The sequence below is a fragment of the Vulpes lagopus genome, chromosome 10 (genome assembly GCF_018345385.1).
Source record: "Vulpes lagopus strain Blue_001 chromosome 10, ASM1834538v1, whole genome shotgun sequence".
Classification (NCBI taxonomy): domain Eukaryota; kingdom Metazoa; phylum Chordata; class Mammalia; order Carnivora; family Canidae; genus Vulpes; species Vulpes lagopus.
The window spans coordinates 31146036-31164186 of NC_054833.1; the positions used below are offsets into that span (position 1 = coordinate 31146036).

Below are 18151 nucleotides of genomic sequence, written 5' to 3' on the forward strand. Positions count from 1 at the left end.
AATAGTGATGAGTAGAAATGATACTGTGATGGGAAATTGTCCACAGCAGCTACGATGTGATATGAAAATATTTGACTTCTGATCACGTCGCTGCCAGTAGATTTGTTACCTTTGCTCATACCTGAAGGAAATACTAAATTTCAGTCAGATGTTTTTCCCACCCGAGCTGATGGACCTTAGTGTCAGCTGCAGGTGTGAAGAATACAGGACACTGCCCCGTTACTGTCATAATAGATGATAACGCTGAGTCTGATTAAAGCAAAGAGACACCTATTCAGCAAGCTACTCCCCATGAGAGCAGGCTAGAGGGACAGTGCTCGTCACTGGCAGCCTTGCTTGACTCTTGGACTCATTTCCCGATGCTATCAGTTCGAGACGCTGCGGCCCGGCTGCCTAACGGGGAAGGTACCCGGGCAGAGATCTGCGAACTGCTCAAGGACTCCCAGTTCCTCGCACCAGATGTCACCAGCACTCAGGTAAGATGGAAAAGAGATCGTGACTGTTTTGTTCCAGGATGGATTTAAGGAAACTTACAAGGAAGTATAAAGTGTAATAATTTTTTTCAACTGAATGAAGAAGAGGAAAGGAGAAGATCCTGAGAAATGTGACTGGTGATGACCTAAGACCTGTAGTCAGCAGAGCACAGATTTGACTCTGCACTTCAGCTTCTTCTACAGCTGCTTAGTTCCCGGCTCCTGCAGGGGACCGCTCAGTCTCTCAGGAATCTTGTTTTGCCAAGAGATACAGTGAGCCATTGGCAGTACTGCCACCAGGCTGAGATAGGATGTGTGTGTCGGCTGCGACTTACACCCAGCGATTTTTTTCTGGTGTCCAAATCTGACTTGTCTCTTTTCCCCTTTGGTCTGGTTCTCAGGTGAACACAGTAGTGAGTGGGGCACTGGATCGGCTGCATTATGAAAAAGACCCATGTGTGAAATACGACATTGGGCGAAAGCTGTGGATCTACCTGCATCGAGACCGGAGCGAGGAGGAGTTCGGTGTGTGAGGCTCTGAGTTGACTAGGGGTGCTTCTTACTCCCTGCCCCAGTTTCGTTTTGCTTTTCAGTGATGTTCAGGCAGGATGGGAGTGATGTACAGGCAGCTATCTAGCCCACTGGTGAGGCCACCAGCAAGGTCATGGAACCCTCATCCTTGCTGAGGTTAAACTCTTGCTGAACCTTAACCACTCTTGTTGACAGAGCGGATTCACCAAGCACAAGCAGCTGCAGCTAAAGCCAGAAAAGCCCTTCAGCAAAAACCCAAGCCCCCATCCAAGGTGGTAAGTGACCTCTGGGAGCCTTACTGGTGTCAGAGTTGGTGGCAGCTAGGCCTTCTGTGACCTCAGTGCATCGGAAACCGCAGGGCTGTGCCGTCACTTGGGGACTCTGTTAAACTGCACCCGAATTTCTCTTCTGCCTGTAGAAATCCGGTAGCAAGGAGAGTTCCCTGAAGGTCCTCGGCAGCGGCCCCTCCGAGCAGAGCCAGATGAGCCTCAGTGACTCCAGCATGCCCCCCACCCCAGTCACACCCGTGACCCCCACCACTCCAGCTTTGCCTGCCACTCCGATCTCCCCTCCCCCCGTGTCATCTGTGAACAAAAGTGGTCCTACTACTGTCTCAGAACCAGCTAAGTCTAGCTCAGGGTAAGCTCTTCCATTTTTTTCTCCAGCTTTCTCTTTTTCCAGTAAAGGCCTTTTGGGTATGTGGGTTAAGTTTGTTTTTTGTCACCCCCGCCCATTTCCTTGTTTCCTTATAGTGTCCTCTTGGTGTCTTCACCAACAATGCCACAGCTGGGAACCATGCTTTCCCCGGCTTCCAACCAGACTCCACCAAACTCTCAGGCCGCTGCCCGCGTTGTGAGCCACTCTGGCTCGGCTGGACTACCCCAGGTGCGGGTGGTGGCGCAGCCTGGCCTTCCTACTGTGACTCAGCAGTCTGCAGGGCCAGCACAGACGCTGCCGCAGATGCCAGCGGGACCACAGATTCGTGTTCCAGCCACTGCTACTCAGACCAAAGTCGTGCCCCAGGTAAACAGGGACAGTGAACCAGGACCCCAAGGTGGTCTAATGAGTCCCGTGGGCAGGCTGTGGAGGGACCGAGGAGCCTTAGATCATTGTTGCTGCTACTCTTTATCACAGCAGCCCAGTTAATGTCCACAGCCGGGTAAGCATGACTAATAAGTTGTATTTTACGTGCTGGGAATCAGAACTTCTGAGAAGTTCAGTGACTTACCCAGCATTGTAATGTCAGGACCTTTATGGAGGTGGGATGGGATTCTAAATCTCAGGCTCCTTCTGTTGTGCCTTGAGTCTTAGCTGTACTGCTAACTAGTTGGGTAACTTTAGAGAAGGGTCTTAGCTCCTGTGGACTCAGTTTCCTTTACTGTGAAAGGGGCATAATGCTTATTCTCATTGTGGAGGAATAAAATGGGATGTGCAGTGTAAAGCTTTCTGAAAATTAAGATGCTCCACACAGATACAAGAACTTTACAGTGTGCACTTAAGAGTCTAGTGAGCTTGGGCAGCCCTGGTGGCGCAGCGGTTTGGCGCCGCCTGCAGCCCAGGGCGTGATCCTGGAGACCCGGGATCGCGTCCCATGTCAGGCTCCCTGCATGGAGCCTGCTTCTCCCTCTGCCTGTGTCTCTGCCTGTCTCTCTCTCTCTCTGAATGAATAAATAAATCTTTAAAAAAAAAAAAAAAGTCTAGTGAGCCTTAGCACTGATAGAGTACTCTCAGGGACACGTCCTGGGTGGTGGCCGGCTGGAGATGGCTTGGTGTGCTGGGCTGCACCTCGGTGTCTAATCAAGCTCTCGGCTTCACACTTGAACTAGACAGTAATGGCCACCGTTCCAGTCAAAGCCCAGACCGCGGCGGCCACTGTGCAGCGGCCTGGACCCGGGCAGACGGGGCTCACGATGACAAGTCTCCCTGCCACGGCCAGCCCCGCGAGCAAGCCGGCCACAAGTTCTCCCGGGAGCTCTGCTCCGAGTGCTTCCACAGCTGCTGTCATTCAGAATGTCACAGGACAGAACATCATCAAGCAGGTTGGTGGAAATCTGTCTGGGTGGATTTGACTCCTTCATCCTAAAGCTGGGGACAGTTGGAGGTCTTAATGATTTGTCTTCTTGATCCTTAGTTCGTGGGTATTTCAAAGTTGAATTCCTGCTGACAACAGTACAGGCTTCACAGATACCAAAGATTTCTTTCCTGTATAATTTAGCATTTAGTAGTTTCTGGATTGGGTGTAGACATTCCATGAATTTATTTAGTGAAAATTTTGCAGTATAACATTATATACCTTTGTGGTGTTTTGCGTTATCTCTGGTAACAGTAGGATACACCTGCACTTGCCTGGCTGTGAATATGCAAGGATGATCACTGAATTCTGAAGAATTGTTAGGCATTGGGGCTCCTGGCTGGCTCAGGGGAGCTTGTGACTCTTGACCCTAGAGTTGTGAGTTCGAGTTCCACTCACAATGGGTGCAGAGGTTACTTAAAAATAAAATCTTCAAAAAATAAAAAAATAAAAAACCTAAGAATTGTTAGGCACAGTAGCAGTGATAGATGTAGTTTTTATGTGCTGATGCCATGGAGTATTGAAAGAAGGGAGTTGAGTGTGTCCTACAGCTTTCTTTGGGCTTGAGTGATTAGATAGACTGTGATATTATTTACTGAGATAGAAGAAAATACCAAGGTGCAGACATGGGAATGCAGTCCGAGAGAACGGTGTGTTCATGAAGCCGGTACCTGTGTCAAGGGTATGAAAGTGGGAGTGACATGAGGCTGAATATTGATGACTCATTGGTTACAGGTAATGAGTGTACTTGACTGGCCACCAGTGGATTGGTAGCTGTTTGGGAATGGGTTCAAAAGAGAATGTAAGGTGAGGAAGTGGAGACCAGCAATATAGGCAATTTTTAAGCAATTCTGCTTTTGACAAGAGCAGAGAATGGGCTGGAGGGAGGTGTGGAGTAAATGAGGGTCGTCTTCTTTGTAGGTTGAGAAATGTTAAAGCAGGTTTGCATTCTGATGGCAGTGGTCCAGCAGAGAGGGGGAATTGCTCACGCAACAGAGAGAAGGTCCCTGAGGCTAGAAGAGTTGCATGTATTACACATGGGACATCGGCCTTGGATAGGAGTCAGGGTATGAATCCAGCAGGTCTGGCTCCAGAGCCCATGTCGTGACCACATGCCATTCGGCTGCTCTCAAAATTAAGGGTCACCATAACTTGACTTTTTAAAATTTACCTTATGTTAAAGGAAACACATTTTTTGAAACAGTTGGGAAATATAAATACATATTATTAGATACTATTTACAGATGATTATTAGGTAATAACAGGTGGGGGCTTTATGTGTGACCTAACATGTGACCTCTCTTGGAAAATGTTCTGTGTACACTTAAAAAGAATGCATATTTTGCTACTTTTGGCTTGAATGTTCCATATATATATCTGTTAAGCTCATCTGGTCTAATGTGTAGGTGATTATATTTTTTACTTTAAAAAGTCCTTTTCCAAGTGAGAAATGTGTACAGAAGTATTGATCAGCAAAATGATATATATTGGTTTACTTTAAAATATTCCAACTCCTCTATCTACCCCTTCCCCCTAAAAAAGCAGGGAAGGACATAAAACAAGATTGGCAAAATGATCACTTTGAAGCTGGGTGAGAGTGAGTACATGGATTTGTTATACACTGTTCTCTATTTTTGTAAATGGTTACTAGTTTTCAAAACAAAAAGAAAACTGTCTGAAACACACATACCCAAGACATGGAGGTTTGTCTCATTACACTGCACAACCAGCTTAGCTCTGTGGACCCCCTTATCAGTGCTGTTTCTTCTCCATCCAGGTGGCAATCACTGGGCAGCTCGGCGTGAAGCCCCAGGCGGGCAACAGCATTCCGCTCACGGCCACTAACTTCCGCATCCAGGGTAAGGATGTCTTGCGGCTGCCGCCCTCTTCCATCACAACAGATGCCAAAGGCCAGACGGTTCTGCGAATCACTCCGGACATGATGGCCACGTTGGCCAAGTCCCAGGTCACCACTGTCAAATTGACTCAGGACCTCTTTGGGACAGGAAGTGGCGCCGGGGGCAAGGGCATTTCTGCTACCTTGCACGTCACCTCCAATCCAGTCCATGCCACGGACAGCCCTGCCAAGGCCAGCTCAGCCAGTGCCCCTTCATCCACTCCAACAGGTACCACCGTGGTTAAAGTGACTCCTGACCTCAAGCCAACAGAAGCCTCAAGTTCAGCTTTTCGCTTGATGCCAGCACTTGGTGTGAGTGTGGCAGACCAGAAGGGGAAAAACACAGTGGCTTCTTCAGAAGCAAAACCAGCTGCCACGATCCGCATCGTGCAGGGCCTGGGAGTGATGCCCCCCAAAGCAGGTCAGACCATCACAGTCGCAACCCATGCCAAGCAGGGGTCCTCAGTGGCCAGTGGGTCTGGAACTGTCCATACTTCTGCGGTGTCCTTGCCCAGTATGAATGCTGCTGTGTCCAAGACTGTGGCCGTGGCCTCCGGGGCCGCAAGCACCCCCATCAGCATCGGGACAGGCGCCTCTGCCGTGCGGCAGGTCCCGGTCAGCACCACGGTTGTTTCCACGTCCCAGGCTGTGAGTAACAGGTGGGGGGAAGAGTAGCCCTCACGCTTAGGGTAACAGAAAATGCACCCTGTCTGTATCTCTTTGTTTGACCCCAACGGCTTAACTTTCTAATGAGCTTTTTTGTTTAATTTCAAAACAAATTTATGAAGTAGTGTATGCATACATTCTTATAAAGATTAAAACAGTACAGAAGTACATAGAATAAAAGATAACATTTCTTTCACTAGTCTCTACTTCTCCCTTCATGAGAGCTGATTACTATTGGTATCTTGGCATTTATCCTTCCGGTCCTTTTCCTGAGCATTCCCATACCGTGTGTATACATAGTTTAAAAAGAGAGCCCCGTGAGAGACCTTAAATCCGTATACTGTTCTGTGATTTGCTTTATTTATTAAAAAATCTGTTTGGGGGATTATTCTAGATCTGACGTGGATATTGACAGCTTTCTTTTTTTTAACGATACATGGTAATCCATAGAGGGGATAAGCTTGAACCTTTCTTCTTTTAAAGACCAAGGTTGCGGTGAACGAACATGTATAAATATTTCTGGAGCGGAGGTTCCTAGAATGGGTCAGGGATACATGTATTGAAAGTTTTGTTAAGTCCAGTTGTGCACCCAAAAAGACCATAGCACCTTACACTCCCATTAGCAGCTCTCCTTTCTCCCCCTACCCTAACCAGTGCTGGATATCACAGGTTTGTTGTTTGTTAACTTTAATTAACTGGTGAAAAAACTTCTTTTTCTGTTTAATTTCCCTGATCTTGAGAGGGGTTGAGCATCCATTTTGGGATGTGCTGTCCAGTGGTGAATAAATCTTAGCCAATTTTCTTCTGGGGTATTTAGCTTTTTTACGTTGTTTGAGGTGGCTCTTTGTATCTTCTGTCAGTTAATTCTTGGTATGTGTAGAAAATCCTTCCTTCCAGTCTGTCATTTTTTAACCTTCCATATGGAGTCTTTGCTCTACAGGTATTTTATCGGATTAGATCTATCAACATTTTCTTTTATGGTTCCTGGGTTTTGTGTCTTATGCTTTTCTGACTTCAGATTAGCTTTCATTTTTATAAGATATTTTTAGGGTTTTAGGAAAAAGTATAATGGATAATCCATTTGAAATATATTTCCTGAATGACATGTTGTAGAGATGCCATCTTATATTTCTTTATCTCAACATCATTGACTAGTTTATTCCTTACCTAGTAATTTGAAATGCTACAGTTACAAAGTAAATTCCCATATCAACATCGGTATGTTTCTGGGTGCCTGTGGATAAGAGCGCTGTTCTATAGAGTGGGGTGCATATAGACATTAATGAGCCCAGTTTTACTTTTCAAAGCAAGCTGTGTAGTAAAACCTCAGTAATTTGGGTAAAAGCCAGAGCAGTGGAGGAAGGAGGACATTAGTAAAACCAGCCGGCCAACAAACCTTGAAACACAGTGGTTTACAAGGAAATATTTATTTAGGTTCTCATATCACAAAAGTTAAATTACGGAAGCAAGGAAACTGTGTGTACTCGCACCACTTTTGTTTCTCTTGAGTTCTCTTCTAACGCAGAAAGGTAGTAAGCCCATGGCATCTCCTCTCCATCACAGTCTAGACAAATACAACCCGAGAGCGTGTGAGGGGCACGAAGTCTGGGGCAGTGATTCTTTTCCTGGTCTAGTCAGCTACCTAGGCTAGTTCACAGAGGGACAATTCTAGCTGGAGTTCCTGTGGTCTGAAATGTTGGAAGCAACTGAGGCATTCTTAAGAAAATAAAACCATAAATAAATCCACCCGGAGGTACCGTCTCAAGGTATTCGGTGGCCTGTTGACATCTTTGAGTGCTTTCTGATGGGCTGCACATTGTGAGTAAACTGGAGAGAGGGATGGGTAGCTGTGACACGGTTTCGCACCTGCGTGCCTGGCTTCTTTAGAAATAGCTTGCCCTTGGGAAGTGTCGATGCCTCCTCTTAGTATCCTAGCAACCACTCCTCTTGAATCATTTTTAAAAATCAGATTTACACAAGATGTAACTGTGTATAAATTCTGTTACCAACCAAAGGTTCAAAAGCAGGCAGCCTAAAAACAGGTGGTGCAGTGAGCTAATCTTTGCCATTGAAATCCCAAAGACTCTAGGCCTCTTCAGCTTCTCTTTTCCTTTTAGGCCTTATTGGCTCTGGAGTTGGACTTTTCACTTGGTTGAGTTTATTATTAATGCCCCTTACCTAATAACCTCTCTTATCTGTGGGAGAGACGGAAAGCACCTGGAAAATGTGACCTGTTCCTAATCTAGCCTGCCCTGCTGTATGCTCCCCACCAGTGAGCCTGCGTTCCAGGGAAGCAGTGGTTGTCCACTTTATTAACTCTTGAGTGCCTCTGTCCTTCTCACACGGACTCCAGATAGTGATTGTGTGCCAAGTGTTGGGAGGTACACAGCTGACTTCTAAGTGAACACACGCTTTCCTTTTCGATCTAGTGCATGTTCTTATCCCGATAGTAGCATATATCCCGATATATGGTTATTGCTGCTCTGGGTGGCGTGAAGGAGGATGGTTAATAGATCAGATGATACCTAAATGTAGTATGTGAGCATGAAACTGCAGCCTTTTGGCAGCTCCCTGAGGGTAGCTTGGGCCCACACCTCAGAAAGATTGGGCCCCTGCAGAGTCCCCGAAATGAGAGCATCTGAGTGCTTGTGTCTCCGTTCTGGGGCCCTGGAGGTGACCCTTGGTAGTTTTCCTTACCACCGATCCCATAAGCCTGATTTCCTTTTTCTTTTTAGGGGAAGCTGCCTACGCGGATCACGGTTCCACTGTCTGTCATCAGCCAGCCTATGAAGGGCAAAAGCGTGGTCACGGCCCCCATCATCAAAGGCAGCCTTGGAGCCAAGTAAGTGCCCTGGTGCTGGGCAGGCAGGGCTTCCAGGCGACTCCTTGCTCCACGGCGGAAAGGCAGCTCATTTTTCTGGGGCTCTCCTTGGATATTTCTCCTTTCTTGTGCTCTTACGTATTTCTTGAGGACCTAGTATTGTTTTAGGTGCTGGGGACACAGAGCAGGGATTAAAACAGACAGAAATCTGTGCTGTCCTCAAGCTTACGTTGTAGGGTGAGGAAAGAAATCATAGAGTAGATACCACGTGGGGTGGTGATATGTACTATGGGGAGAAAAGCAAGAATGGGGACGGGAAGTGCTGGGATGGGGTGGGTTGGTGATGTGGCTCAGATGGCAGTTTCCAGTGGGTGTTAGGGAAGGCCTCACTTTGACATTGAGCCCTGGGCCATGATAGTTCAGAAGAGGAGGACTTACTGGGGAGCCTAGGCTTTGTGTGCTCCTGACCTAAACAGGGATAAAGGGGCTTGATGAGATCAGTCTGGTGGTCTCAAGGCAGCTATTTTGGGGGACATGTCTTGTCTGGAATACACACTTCCCTGGGGTCCTGTCCCTTATTTGGCTGATGAGAGTATGGTGTCAGAGCCATTGTATCCAGAGCACTGAGGGCCTTGGGGCTTTGTGAGAAGCCTAGAAGCCAAGAGAAAGGTGGTCTCACCGGCTGGTTTCCATTTCAGTCCAGAATACAGGAGTCTTCACTGGGCTGCAGATTTCACTGTTTTCCTTAAGCACACGGCCTGGTTCTGGGCCAGAGGTAACACCCCTCCTGTCCTGACGCCTCACTCCTGCTTTCCCTCCACAGCCTCAGTGGGTTGGGCCGCAATATCATCCTCACCACCATGCCTGCGGGTACTAAGCTCATTGCTGGCAATAAGCCCGTTAGTTTCCTCACTGCCCAGCAGTTGCAGCAGCTTCAGCAACAAGGTCAGGCCACACAGGTAAGGGCCGAGGCAAACTGTTGGCCACATCAGGCTTCTCTCTCCTTTGCTATTTGTTCACAATTGAGGAGCTCATTTGCAACCTCCTGACCAGACCTCCTCTCTTTGCAAACAGGTGCGCATCCAGACTGTCCCCGCATCCCATCTTCAACAGGGAACAGCTTCTGGTTCCTCCAAAGCAGTCTCCACTGTCGTCGTGACTACAGCTCCATCTCCTAAACAGGCACCTGAACAGCAGTGATTCAGGGAGAGAGAGAGAGAGAGAGAGAGAGAGAAAGAGCGAGAGATGGCGTCTGTGAAAGAGCGCGCCTGGTCTGCCCTCCTGGCCGAGAGGAGGGGAGCAGGGAGGTGGCATCGTTCTCCTCAGCTTGTCTGTTTAGGAAAGAACAGCAGTGGGATGATGGCAGCGGTGGCCTGGATCTCCACCGCACTCCACAGCGGAGCACGCCGAGGAGTCCCCCCGGGCTTCCAAGGGCTGTTCGTTCTGAGCCGGGAGAAGCTCCTCTGTTAGGGTCGGGTGAGGTCATCGTTGTGCCACGCGAGCCACAGTTCTCTCCTGAGAGTCAGACACCGGGGAAGGCTTACAGCTGCCAAGTGTGCCAAGTGGCCAGAAGCCTCGTTCTGTATGGGGATTGGATTTTTTAGCTTCTGCTCTTCTCCGTGACTAGTGGTCTAGATAGGAGTTTTGTGTCCAGAAATTTTTATGTAACTTATTTTTTTAAAGAACCTGTTGTATATCCTTATCCAATAGAAACCTGGGCCGTAGCCCTCCCACCCTGTCCTCCAAACTGATTGCTGCTATTCTTTTGACCAGAAGAAAATAGCAGAATTCTTAGTAAGTTGGTGGCTGACTTCATCACTACATAGTAAGTTGGTGGCTGACTTGATCACTACATAGTAACGGGGAGGCTGAAAGGTGGGCAGGAAACCTAGGGAGTGAGAGAACGTGGGTTCCCCCAAGTGGGATGAGTCTGGCACTGCTTCATGAAGAGGTTTCGAGATCTTGAGTGTGGGCCATAGCTTCACCTGCTGACTACGTCCTGCTTGTCAGGCCTGTTCACACCAAAGTCCAGAGCCGGCGGACAGAGTAGGCCAGTGCCAGCAGAAATGTTGCTTTTGCAGCTCAGACATTACTGCAGTTCAGAGGTTATACGTTCTGCTTTGCTCCAGAGCAAGAGTCTGCAAACCACAGCCCTGGGGCTGGCTACTTGTTTTTGTAAATAAAGTCTTATTGGAACACAGCCCACGGCCATTTGTCTGTGTGTTACCATGGCTGCTTTCAGTTAGAAGGCAGACCCGAGTAACTGGCTTGGAGTCCATAGGCCCTCAGGCCCCTTGGGTAAAACTTTGCTGACTTCTCTGGAGTAGAGACGGCACGAAGAGCGGGGTGTGTGCACTAGGAGCAGCATGGTCACGGGAGAGGTCAGTCGGGATTTATCGGTCCTTTCATCCCGGCTGTGTCACACTTCTCAGCCTCCACCAAGCTCTAGGCAGAGCTCTGAACAATGTTTTCAGATGTATTAAGTAATTAAAGCACTGGTTGTGAACAATATGTGCCTCTTTTGTATGGGAGCAAGGGTTGGATGGTAAAGCTTTTGTGCAGTGTCAGGGCTCCCCTGCATCTCTTGAGAGTATGCAAGTTATTAAAAATGTGTCTTTAATCTGTGGAAATGTAGTGATGTTTTATGGGGACTGGTGAGGAAGTGGACTTAAGGGGCAGGGAATTTCCCTGGCCTACTTGAGAGGGGGTCTCCAGGTGGAAGCTGAGTGATGAGATAGGTTGCGGAGGAACAGAGAAGGCCAGAGGGGCTTTCTGGTGGCTTTCTAGACCTCACATTTGAGGCAGTCCTGTAAAATAGACATTGTTATCCCTCTTCTGGCTTCTCACCCCTGTGACAGATTGCGAGTCTGAGTTGAGGTTAAAGAGGAGCAACATAAAAATCCAGTTTTCTAAGTCACCTGTCCTTACTTCTGCCTTCCTCAGGGAGGATGGCTGTGACGTGTCATGCTGAGAGGCGCTGGGGTAAGCCCAAGTTACAGAGGGCAGAGGTGAATTGGCTGAGGGGTGAGCGAGCGTTTGCTGGTAGTGGGGGGCTGGCACAGAGGTCGGACTGGGAAGGGGCAGAGGTAGGGACTGCTAGGATGGAGAAACAGGGCCTTTAGTGAGTGGAGGAGAGAGCACCTGTGTTTTCCAGTACTTTGATATTTGCATGTCATTGCTTCCTAGAGTCACATTTCACGTGAAGAGCCCACGTGACCGTTTCTAAATGAGAAAACGGTAGAAATGTGAGGGATCCTGTCTCAGATATTTATTGCTGGTTAAAACAAACCCCTCCTGAAGTTACTTAACATGATTTCCTGAAAGTAGTTTTGGCATTCAACCCCAGCCCTGCCCCACCCTTGTGTTTCCTGAAGTCACCTGGCTCCATCTGTCCACCCAGTGCCTGGAGACATTTATCTGCGTGCTCAGGGAACAGGGGTGTCACAGGTGACGCCCCGGTGAGCATGGTTTGTACCACCCGGCTTTTCTGGAGTGCTGGGGAATGGTAACCCCCTGCTGTTGTCCAAGCGATGTACCGGTATCTGCATCAAGCGTGGTTCCTCAGATACAGACCTCAGGGGTCTTGTGGAGATGCGGTGGCTGCGGTGGATGTTTTGGGGAGAACAAGTCCAGAAGAACTCAGTGGCGGCCGTTGAGCCCCCGCACCCAAGGTTCGGAGGTTGGTAAAATTGATTGAGGCCGCGTGCCTAAGAGTGGATTTGGTGAATAGCATTGTGGTGGGTTTGTGCTTTCATACCACATCTAAGAATGTTTTTTTCCAGGGTCGATCAGTTCCGTGGTTTCCCAAACTGTTGTCAAAGAGGTGTCCAATAAGTTCCTGGGTGGTCGTCACACCTCAACCCCTCACTCTGGAGGAAATACTGCATTTCCTACCCCTGGCCCTTCAATCTGAGATGGAGATCCTTAACTGTGAAGGTAAAACGGGGAATAGGTTCCTGACACCCAGCTCCAGTCCCTAAGGAAAGAACTTATCTTTTATGTTAACCGCCCACAACAGGTCCTCCAGTGCTTACTGAATGGAGGTTTGGGTTCCTACTTAGCAGGCAAACGAAAGTGGATCCTGAAAGGGGACCCACAGGTTCTCTGCTCGTGATTAAATCGCATTTTCAGAGAGCTGCTTCTTAACCCCGGGGATGTGACTTCAGCACTGAAGTGCCGGCTAACCATGGGAGGTCAGCTTTCACTTAAGTGCAGCATTTCCGCCAAAGAGCACACGGTGCTTCATGGAAAAGATCTCTCCTCTATTTGTGTGAAATAGCAAGGAGGCTCTAACGAGAAGTGAGCTGGCTTTTGAGTCTGGAAGGCTGGCTTTAGCTGTGTGGCCTTCGGCTGATCAGCTTCTCTGCAGAACCCCGTGTGCTTCCATTAGGGGCGGCTGTGTGAATCACGTGGGATACGGTGCATTTCAGAGTGCGGGAAGCGCCGTACTGTTTGTCCAGAAAGCCTTTCAGATTTGTCCTGGCCCACACTGTTGTCAGTGTGTAGAACTTAATTCACTCTCCGTGTTCTTTCGTGATTTCATGGCTTTTGTTTTCTCCGCCTGGAGCGTGCTGTCTCTACCGGGCACGCTCCCCATCTCCTCCCCTCCCAGGCGTCTCATGGGAGTTGTACTTACCCTTATGGCACCACTCACCCTGCATGCAACTGCTTACATTTCTTCCCCATTAGACTGAATTCCTTGCTGGACAGGGATCTCATCAATCCTTCCCACCATTTCAGTGCTGGTGCAAAGCAGATGTCTAATAAACACTTGTTGAAGGACGTTTTAAAAAAAGAAAAAAAAAAATCCAGAACCAAGATTAGAGTGTCAAGACTTTATATTACTAGTTCAAGGTCCACATTCTTTGCAGGATTCTTACCCTTTACAGGATTCTTACCCTTTGCTTTCAGCTGTATTTAAATTCAAGGTCTTTATAACCTGCTACTTTTTCCCCTACCTCATTACACAGACTTTCTGTTAGCATCTTCTGATTAGGGTACTTCTGAGGACCCAGAATATCTGTATTCCAGCTCTCAGCTGGGCCATTAACTAGCTTCCTGATTTAAAAACAAAACGAAAGTCACCTTTGGCCCAGTGTCATCACTTATCAGTGGTATTGCAGTACTCTGGAGTATTACTGGTTAATTAGGAAATGCTTAACAGATAACATTTAAAGTACCAAATCTTGTGAACTTTTTTACACACAATTCCAGCACAGATTTTTTTTTTTTATCTTTAAAATAAAGGCAGTCTCATTTACTTACTTTCTGATAAGAAAGTACCCGTATTCTTGAGAGAAAAAAAGGGGATAGGTTACCAAAAGCGGTATTTTCTGCTGGATTCATATCCTGGATTCCTCCATGAGGCCACATCCTGTTCTGAAACTTCTAGAGTCTTTGATCTGTCTTCATACTGAGACACAAGTGAAGGCTTGCTTCATTTTTCTTTATGAAGGACACCGCAGCAACACAGACTTTAGTTAAACGAGAAGGTGCAAATATATAGAACCTTAATCTATAAAACCTTAAGAGCAGACCAGAGCAAGCATTGAAAGGGAGATGAGCCTCCCCTTTGCACACGCCAGCTGTTCGGACTCAGAGGGGCATGTGCGCCCCACGTCGATGCTGGTGGCCTCTCATTCCTCATCTGAGCCACCCAAGAGGGATGTCTGGTAAGTGGGATCTGACTTCAGCTTCTGAATGCCAATGATTTCTCCTCCATGCCTCTTAAACCGAGTCAGATGGCTGTAACAGAGCAACAGTAGGAGCCCATGAAATTAGGCCCCCAGATTCGTTTATTCTCTCAACCAAAGGATGTTACGGCATCTACTGGTTCTTAAAGCGTTTTCTTTGTATGTCTGTCAACTACTGTGGTTGTCTGCACATCTCACTTCTGGACAGTACTCATTGGTAGATAGAGACTCATGACTAACAATATTTAATAGTTAATGTTGTAACAGGCTAAACATAGGGCTTCTGTCTCTATTTGTTGTCTCACTGACCAGGCAGTAGAACTAAAGGAAACTGATTTTAAGTTCCCTTCTGTTTGGTCTGCATGGAGCTCTGTGTGGGGGAAGTATATCTGCTTTGGGTAGGGGAATCAGAAACTAGAAAAAACGAGGGGTAGCTACAACAGAACTAATCACTAGCATATCCCGAAATGTCACTCGCATTGCAGTTCAAGGCCGAGTCTACCATTGACTCAGAGGGTGACCTTGATCAGGTTACTGAGTCTTTGAAGCCTTGGTTTCCCCATCCGTAAAACGTTACAGCACATACTTCATAAAATAATGAGGATTCAGTGGGGTAGTAGACTTGAGTGCTTACCACAGTGCCGGGGACCGTGAGTGCCTGGAAAGATCAGCTATTACAGTGGCCTGTGACGAGCACTGGAAGGAGCACTCACCGTGACAGCGTCCTGATTGCCACATCCCTGGGAGGGACGTGGGGCAAATCCAGGAATAAGGTGGTGGGTTCAGAAGGATGGACAGAGCAGGGGCCTGCAGTCCAGTACCAAGCCTAATTCAGAGTTTCTCCCTTCACACGGCAGGCATCCAGTCCATCAGCACTGCCTTTGAAACCCGGGTCTGTCAGGTTACTATGACCAGACAGTCCTTTAACGTCTCAGAATCTCATCACCCTCGTTTGCAGGTGTAGAGTACCTTGTGCAAAACTGGGCATAGAGTTGGCACTCAAGTGGTAGACATTAGAACTGCTTAGTTACGGAAGGTGGGAATAAATACTTCACTGGAAATAAAAATGATGCAGTGTAATAGACTTTGGGGACAAGCTGTGGTTAGGAGGAAAAAGCTAGACAGAAGTTGTCTCCCCTTGGACTTACCAGTATACCAGAGAATAGCTGATGGCCACAATGCAGAGGGCAGCCAAGTAGTGCCAGCAGAAGCACATGGTGACGAACATGATGTTTGCATCATCTTTCTGGTCCCATTCGGGTTCTCCAGAAGGTGGGAACAGCACGAACCCGATCTGGTGGGTTTAATACAGAGAAGCCGGCCTTCATTGGTCCTGAGAAGGAAGCTCGCTGCCTTCCCGTGGCTACCCAAGTTGTCCATACGTCCCCCACTCCCTCATCCTTCCCATACCTCCGTCAGCATAGAAAGACCTTTCTGCGCAGGAGAATTGCTCTAAGTTAATTCTGGTTTTAGTACAGGCTTATCTAAAACAACATTTCAGGGCCTGTATCTCAAGTGGGCAGTTTAGCAGGTGGAGCCTGTAACAAACTATAGAAATGATCCTTGAAAGCAGTCTTGCAAGTGGAGCCTGTAAACCGATGGTATCAGTTCCTCCACTGGGGAGAGCGGATGGGGAGTTTTGGGAATATGCTCCCTACGTATGCTCTGCGGGTTCAGCAGGTTCAGCAGTCAGTTTCTCAGCACGCTACTCATGGATAAAATGACCTAAGTCAAGAGGGGAGCATGGGGAGGACCAGTGGCCACCTAACCCCCTTCACGAGCGTGTCCGTGCTGCGCTGCCGGATGTGCCTTGGGCGAGCCCAGTGGGGCTCCCCGAGTCCACACAACGTGAAGAGCATTGTTTTTGCATGATTACCTGCCAGAACCAGGTGCCCTGAAGAATCACAAGGCTGGTTCGGAAAAGTTGCAGCACAATATTGTCCCGGAGGATCACTTCTAGGAAGATGCTGAAAGCCCCTCCGAACACTGCACACAGCAGCAGGGAGTGGATGTGCTGGTCCAAGGGCGGCCGGTTATGGACGTGATAGTAGAAGAGAAAACCTGCACAAAGCAATTTCAGCCATCACAGAGGAACTTGGGCAAGTCCATCTGGAACTTCTTCGTTGCTAGAAAGCCTTCCTACCCCTGTCTCACAGCTAGATTTTTCAGCAGTTGGGGAATCAGTTCATAGAACATTGCAGGGCAACCAGCACAGATGAGGTTTATTTTGCGTATGTATGAAGTGGACGTAAGCTGCAAAGGCTGGATCTTTTAAAATCTCTCTCTACTCGATACAGGACGTGTAGGTGAGGCATGTTGCTGACCTGTGACGGATTGTGCATGCATGTACTTGAAATTCAGTTTTGCTCTCATTCAGCCAACCTTTTTATTTTTTATTTTTTATTTTTTTCTGACTCTTCCTGAGGTGCAGGAGTAAGTGAGGTTGTTGGGTTACAAAATGCTCCTGTAGGAGTTCCTATTGGGAGCTCTGTCCTAGCTGCTGGGTGGGCCTCCTGAGGTTTGTGATGATGGGGTCCAGACAGCAACGCTCCAGGGTAGGAGGTGGAGTTCGGTTTCTCTTCTCCCAGCAGAGGGAGCGACCTTCTGGGACGGTGGCATCCAGCCAGAGCTTGGAGAGTTACTGTGCGTCTCACTGCGATGTGTACACGTGCACTTGTACACATGAGCGTAAGGGGAGGGGGGCAGCCAGTGTCTGTGCCCCGAGAGCCAGGGACTTCGGCTGCACATCTTATGTTTTCATGTGCTGCTTTCTGGAACACATCACCTGTATCCAGAGCACAGGGCCAAGCCCTGTTCAGGTGTTCTGAAATTCAGAGATTTGGGTTTTCTGGGGGAAAGTTACTGTATTGGCAGTATTCCTCATCTTTCTGCCCTGATCCCCCATAATCACAATTTATCCGTGTTGTTTTGTCCATTTCTACCCGAATCCCTAAGTTACCTTCCGTGAATGTTGCCACAGCCATAACCAATCTGTCCAGCCCCAGGGGAACGTGGGTGATGAGATAGGTGAGCATATCCATGATTCCCGAGACGGCAAAGAACAAATACATGGTGCTGTGCTGCCAATTCATTAGCTTTACCCACTGGTTTTCATGGTACAGGTGGAGGTGGGGCCCGTCTGGAACGAACTGCTCCGCCAGGATCCCTGCAGGGGGATGAGAGTGCAAAATGAGGAGGGCAGAGGGGCTCCAGCACGGGCAGGAGACAGTACCCCCGCAGCCTGAGTGATGCTGAGCCCGGGGTGGAGATGGCCTTGGGTCACGAGGCCTGCTCTGCTCCCTCAGATGCAGCTACCTGAGTGCAAGGTGAGGCATTTGCCGAGGAATCTGCATAGACCCCTGGCCTTTGTCGTTCCTTCGGGGGTTGGGGTGTGAGGGAGGCAGCCATAGCAACAGCCACCTGGGTCGACAAGATATTTGCCTAGTCGCTGAGCAGAGAGCAAGGCACTTACCACGTAAGTGAGAAGGTAGCTGATACATTAATCTTTGGGCTAAGTGAGCAAAAACCCTGGAAAGAAACCATTAGGTTGAAAATAATGGAATCCCAGCCGAGATACCCTGGTGGTAGAGATACTTGTGCATGCACAAAGGGGTGAAAAGCCCTTCTGAAAGCCCTTTTTGAAAATGCCCAGGTGTGTGGTCCTCAGGGAGACCTCAAGCGAGTGGTTTTCCTGAGCACAGAGTGAGCTCTATGAGTCCTTCCCATGGCTTCAGGGCCCCGTGTCCTAAACACTGGGGGAACCGGGAGGCTCGCAGTTCTTAGCTCTTCTGCTCCATCACCTGTTTTGGAAGGCAAGAGATTGGCCTTTATGCCTGGTACCCAACATATCCTTGGGGCCTAGAACAATCCTCCATGATAACCTTCTGGACCCTGTTCCCCAAACAGTTTTTTCTTAAACCCAGCCTCTCCCTGATTTATGTGTGAAGGATCAAGGAGTTGGTGGAGAGGAGCCCGGAGAAGGAAGTCCCACTGCACCAG

General features: G+C 48.3%; 2 protein-coding genes across 12 annotated transcripts in view; one reads left to right on the forward strand and one right to left on the reverse strand.

The window, feature by feature from the left end:
• Nucleotides 1–11089, forward strand: part of NFRKB (nuclear factor related to kappaB binding protein) — a 39273-nt gene extending 28184 nt beyond the window's left edge. For all 3 annotated transcript variants that reach the window (XM_041770374.1, XM_041770376.1, XM_041770375.1), the window contains exons 18-27: nucleotides 370–476; nucleotides 875–998; nucleotides 1200–1279; nucleotides 1423–1643; nucleotides 1757–2027; nucleotides 2831–3043; nucleotides 4853–5620; nucleotides 8374–8480; nucleotides 9283–9418; nucleotides 9534–11089. In XM_041770374.1, the coding sequence (XP_041626308.1) occupies nucleotides 370–476; nucleotides 875–998; nucleotides 1200–1279; nucleotides 1423–1643; nucleotides 1757–2027; nucleotides 2831–3043; nucleotides 4853–5620; nucleotides 8374–8480; nucleotides 9283–9418; nucleotides 9534–9659 (2153 nt within the window). In that variant the 3' untranslated portion in view covers nucleotides 9660–11089. The remainder of the gene's footprint in view (nucleotides 1–369; nucleotides 477–874; nucleotides 999–1199; nucleotides 1280–1422; nucleotides 1644–1756; nucleotides 2028–2830; nucleotides 3044–4852; nucleotides 5621–8373; nucleotides 8481–9282; nucleotides 9419–9533) is intronic.
• A 2190-nt stretch (nucleotides 11090–13279) lies between these two features.
• The window catches only part of TMEM45B (transmembrane protein 45B), a 50445-nt gene continuing 45573 nt past the window's right edge, over nucleotides 13280–18151 (reverse strand). For all 9 annotated transcript variants that reach the window (XM_041770386.1, XM_041770382.1, XM_041770379.1 and 6 more), the window contains 4 exons: nucleotides 17112–17318; nucleotides 16029–16213; nucleotides 15301–15446; nucleotides 13280–14204 (listed from right to left, as the gene is read on the reverse strand). In XM_041770386.1, the coding sequence (XP_041626320.1) occupies nucleotides 14096–14204; nucleotides 15301–15446; nucleotides 16029–16213; nucleotides 17112–17318 (647 nt within the window). In that variant the 3' untranslated portion in view covers nucleotides 13280–14095. The remainder of the gene's footprint in view (nucleotides 14205–15300; nucleotides 15447–16028; nucleotides 16214–17111; nucleotides 17319–18151) is intronic.